Genomic DNA, 5,301 nt, shown 5'->3' on the forward strand with positions numbered 1-5,301 from the left:
GATACTGGGGCCTCCAAATGATATATCTCACCAGTGAGGTGGTGATGGAGGGGTTGTGGCTGGGACTCAGCTACAGGGGACCCCCTCCCTCACATTGCGGTTCTTACCAACCCACCCTGCCTGGGGCTGGTCCTCTCCCTTGGAGAGCAGGCACATTTTGCAGATTTGGATGGAGAAGGCAGAGTAACAGATTGAAGGAACAGAGTGTAATAACAGAGAGGAGGCCTGGAAGCAAGAGTTATTTTGGAGCCAGTGAATTGGAACAATGCCTAAGGGACACTTGGGTAGGACCCTGAGCTGGGAAGGGCAAAGGCCATGTGTGCCCAGACCCCTGCAATTATGACACACTGGCAGTGTAGGTGGGCCCTGCCCTGGGCCATGCTCCTGCTTCTCTTAGTTTTCCAGCTCCTAGTTATTCACAGATGGAATTCCCAAGAGGAGAAAGACAGTGACATGGAAAGTCATTTCCCTGCCACTGTGAAGTATGCCTTACACATATTCAACCTGCAGAGCAAGGACATGAAGGCCTACAGACTGGTGCGCATCCTAAATTCCTGGAAGGAGCAGGTAGGTAACCATATTTTTTGACATAATGACCTGCATTTGCTATAGTCAAGGCTAGGGGATCTTGTTCACCATCTGAAGTCCATAAAATACAGTGAAAATACAACTGTCCAGTTAGTGTTAGTTTTATAGAAGAAATAATTTGGAAATTAAACACCCTAGTCAGGGTCCATTCACATGTAAGACATATTTTCAATCTTCATCATTTTATGACATTATTTAATGACTAATACTTCAAAATCTGGACTATGAGGTGATAAAGATCCTGAGCAAGAAAAGGCCCAAAGAGGAGATCAGTTGGGGAAATACTCTAAGAAAACAAATACAAAAAGATCATTAACAAACAGAGGAACAGACATAGAGAGAGGTGGCTTGAGAATCCAGGGAGTGAGGGTTCTTCTTCATCCAGAGCAGAGCTTCTCTGGTCTCTTCCCTATGGTCTCCACCTAAGGGAATAGATGTTACTCTACACTCTTCCCAGAGCATTGTCCTTGTAATGGGAGTGTCTACAGAATGCATCCAGGAATGCTATTTTCACATGGGCTACATCAGGAGCAGGTCTAGTCATTTGTGTATAGGTAGGTGTGTGTAAGTGTGTGTGTGTGTGTAGAGGTGTGTGTAAAGGTGAGTATAAGTAGTTATGAGTGGGTATATGTCCATGAATGAGTGTGTGTATGAGTGTGTTTGAGTGTATCAATGAGTGTGAGAGTGTATATTGTAAGTATGAGGTTTTGAGTGAGTATGTGTCCGTGAGTGGCTGTGGGTGTAGGTGAGGGTGTGTCAGTGAGCATGTATAGTATTGTGAAAGTGTGAGCACATGTGTAAGCACACCCATTTTGTGTTAATGTGAATGTGTCTGTTTGTGTGTGTAGGTGTGGGTGTAAGTGAGTGTGTCAGTGAGCATGTGTATGTGTGTGTGTGAGTGTGTATATGTGCGTCCTAGTGTATATGTGTGAGTGTGCTTGTGTTGGGGGCCCAGGGCATTCCTCTCTCCCTTTGGACCTCTGCCCTGAGAGTCTGAGGAAAGGACAGTGGGAGCTCCACCCTGCATGGAACTCCAGCCTCTGTGAACACTGCCGGGCCAGGTCCCATCTGGGTCTGCTGCCTGAGCTCTCTCAGGCTGGACCTCTGCTCTGGGCTCCCTAGATATGCACTCACACTGAGTTTGGGGGCGGGGAGTAGTGGAGGATGGAGTAGGGGTATGGATGGAATGAAGTAGAATGGGGTGGAGAAGAGTACAAAAAATTTTAGAAGGCACTTTGTAATAGGACAAGAGGTATCATTGTGTGTGTGTGCGCATGTGTGCACATGTGAGTGTTCCAGCAGCACTGCAAGGCATCTTCCTGTCCTCAGGCAGGTGAAAGGTGTCACAATGGGGCTGTAGAAGAGTCTCCCACTCTGGGGCTGGCATTACTCAGCAAAATCTTGCAGAGCAAACACCTTCCTAAGCACTCAGTACCTAACCCCGGGGAGTGCTGTTGTAGCTTCAGAAGCATGCTGGAAGTCAGGCTGGGTCTCCCTGGGGCACTTGCGGACATGGGGCTTTAGGGTGTGATGTATGAATGGTGTGTTCCCAGGCCTGCATCTACCCTGGGTCTCACAGCAAACGCAGGCCTCTTTGCTTGAATTCCCCAAGCTTGGCTTTACCCCCAGCAAGCTGTTCCAGGTTGAGCTCCCTACGGGGAGGAGTGTTTGGGACTCTCCCTACACTGCGTGGATCTACACTAGCAGCTCTTAATAGAACCAAGACAGGTGTTCCCACTGTAATGTCTCAATGTACCACAGATAGAAGACGACCTGGCGTTCTCCATGGAGCTGGAGCTTCGCAGAACCAAATGTGGGAAATTTGACGAAGACATTGACAACTGTCCCTTTCAAGAAAGCTCAGAGCTGAACGATGTAAGACACACAGCAGATCCCTCGGGTCACAGAGCTGAGGCTGCAGCTTGGGACAGACGGGAAGGTGAAGCCATTCCTAGGGACACAGACGAGTGAGGGAGCTGCAGGCCCTACCTTGCTCACTGCTGGTGCTGCAGTAGGAGCCCAGCCAGACAGGGACAGGCCATCCTCAGGGTGCACTTGTAGCCCCTGGTCAATCTGGGAACTAACTCTGCCCACTCACCTCATTCCAGCTGCCTGGCTCCCAGGCCACACCAGTGTCAGATTGCTCTTGGCCATGAGGGTCTAGGTCTCCTGAGGCTGAGACAGGATGCCCCTTCTCTGAGCTTTATCCACCTCTCTTCCTGCCTTCAGGAGAAGGAGCATGTTGGGGTGGACAACATCACCTTTGCTCCTGTGGCTCTTTTGAGGTTTTGCTGGCTCTGTTGAGAGCCTGAGGTTATGAGGGTTGAGGAGCAGCCCATTGCCCTCCCTCTCATGCCCTGACCTGGGTCCCACTGATTTATAAGACTTTGCCGCAGGGGAAAAGGTCAAAGTGAACCCCAACTCTGGGACACCCCACCTAGGGTGAGGGGTTCCTCTGAGTGAGATAGCACCCCCTGGGAGAGAGCACCCCAATGCTGTACTAGGGCATAGGTCACACTGGGTCAGCCTAAGTGTTGCCCTGGAAACCACAGGGCTAAGGATGAGGAATTGGCACAGAAGCCCCTGAGGTCAGGACAAGGTCCCAGGTCCAGAGCTAGCAGGATTCAGGTGGGGCTGCACCTGAGGGCCACAGCCTGCCTCCCCAGGTGCCTGTCACCCCAGGGTGGGTGTTTGGGATGTGTGCTGTGTTCAGAGTTGGATTGTTTCCCACTACTCTCCACCCACCCTCCATCCCTGTGCTTGTCCCCTCAGACTTTCAACTGCTTCTTCACCATTGGTACTGTGCTGGGAAACAACCTTCTATCTCTTGCACAAGATCTGCTTGGAGGGCTTCCACTGAATGATACCATACCCTGCCTGGCTCTGACTGTTCTCCTGGATCCAATGTTTCTCTGTAGGTGTCTCTTCAGTGGCTGTGCAACACCAGGCTCTGTTTGTTCTCTATCTGTGTCTCTGTTCTCTGTCTGGGTCTCACTCCAAGGCATTATGGAAATTCTTCATTGTCCATTTTCATCCTGTAGAATAGATCATTAAACATTAGCATTTCAAGGGGCTTTGTGTGGCATTGGTTCCAGACAGAGGGGCTGGGTAAGTGAAGGACTCATCTTAACAGGGAAGTCAGGTGGGCCCAGGATGGGTTCTCTTCCCTCTCAGACCTCCAGGGTCATCTTCCAGGTGGCCCAACCTGGAAGCCCAGGTGCTTCTGTTTCTGGGCTCACAGAGGTACAATGACCATGACCCAGCAGAGTACTCAGAATGCAAGATAGACCCAGACAAGTCCTCATGCCCTCAGGACACGTGTGGCCCTTGTTTTGGGAATCTTCTAAAAGAGGACTTGGCAAACTTTTTCTGTAGGTGTAACTATTTGGGCCTTTTCGGGCCATATGGCCTGTTCTCAACTCCCTAATGTTGCCTTGAAAGTACCATAGACAATACGAACACAAATAAGAGTGTTGTGTTCCAGTCAGACTATATTTATACATACAGACAGGGGCAGCGCTTGGTCTGGGGTCATGGTTCCCCTCTTCCAACCAGCCATCCCTCCGGTGTCCATGCAGTTGGACCACCCAGTACCTAACACTTCCCATTCCTCCTCAAGATCTGCACCTCCCCCAAGTTCTGCTCAGGGCTTTCTCTGTGCAAGTGGCACTCCATCTGCAGAGTCAGCACGCCTCATTGGAGAGACATAGGGCTCAAGGATGACACTCCAACCCCAGGTAGGATGGCGACAGTCTCCCAGCTCCACAGAGGTTGTCAGAGGGAAGATCCACAGGGTTCTCACACATTCCAGTAGGACAAAACCCATGGCTGCTCAGTGACCCATAACAACAGCCACGTTGACTTTCTCCCTCCTCTGTCTCCCTTCCCCTTTGTGCCTCTGTGACCATCTCCCAAATGAACTACTTGCACCCCCCAATTTGCATCACAGGGTCTCCTTGGGACTTAGAGCAGACATGTGGTGTTAGATATCTTTAGGGCTCATTCTCCATAGAGACCTGGATGGGCTTCCCAGGATTCTAGGCAGAGCCATGGGGAGACCCTAGGGGTGGGTATCCTCCCTGACAGCTGAGCATCACTAAGCATGGACATAGCTGTGCTCTTGTCCCATAGCCATCCTGCCTGGTCCCAGACTTCAGGATATTTCTGAAGACCCTCCTACCATCCAACCTCCTGTCTACTCCCACACTGGTCTGTCCCAAGTTGTGCCTCAATCAGCAGAAGGAAGCATAAAGGGCGCTCTTTACCCAATGTGATCCCAGCATGTTTTCCATAGTCAACCCCACTAATTCTACTGAAGTCCCACAAGGTAGCTCCAGGAGAGGGTCTCCTGTATGTTCAGCCCAATGGTGGGGGGACCTGTCCAGGCCCTTTTGTGGGCTCACCTTACTTCCTGGGGCTGGGAAAGCAGAGCCCACAAGGCGGGTATCAAATCATGGCTCCTGGTAAGGACTCACTAAATCCTGCCTCAGATCACACTTGTGGGGCTTTGTTAATGGTTCCACCCCTCCCCTTCCCATGGAAATCTACAGAAAGTGGGGGTTTTGAGGGAGGGGGGAAAGATGGCGGAGGAGTAGGGGACTCTATTTCAACTTGTCCCCGGAATTGAGCTGCATATCTATCAGACTACTCTGAGCACCCATGAAACCAGCCTGAGATGTAAGAAGATCTGGATCTCTACAAACAGAATATCGC

At 50.7% G+C, this 5,301-nt stretch overlaps 1 protein-coding gene across 1 annotated transcript; it reads left to right on the plus strand.

Annotated features, from left to right (window-relative positions):
- Positions 1–339: 339 nt before the first annotated feature.
- On the plus strand, positions 340–3,516 carry LOC102738809 (cystatin-9-like). The gene is given in 4 exon segments (XM_031038687.2): positions 340–571; positions 2,354–2,463; positions 3,361–3,389; positions 3,391–3,516. Coding segments are annotated over 4 exon segments (429 nt in total). The 3' UTR covers positions 3,449–3,516.
- Positions 3,517–5,301: the final 1,785 nt, after the last annotated feature.

This window comes from Leptonychotes weddellii, unplaced genomic scaffold (genome assembly GCF_054177405.1).
Source record: "Leptonychotes weddellii isolate Sample4059 unplaced genomic scaffold, ASM5417740v2 HiC_scaffold_12088, whole genome shotgun sequence".
Lineage (NCBI taxonomy): Eukaryota > Metazoa > Chordata > Mammalia > Carnivora > Phocidae > Leptonychotes > Leptonychotes weddellii.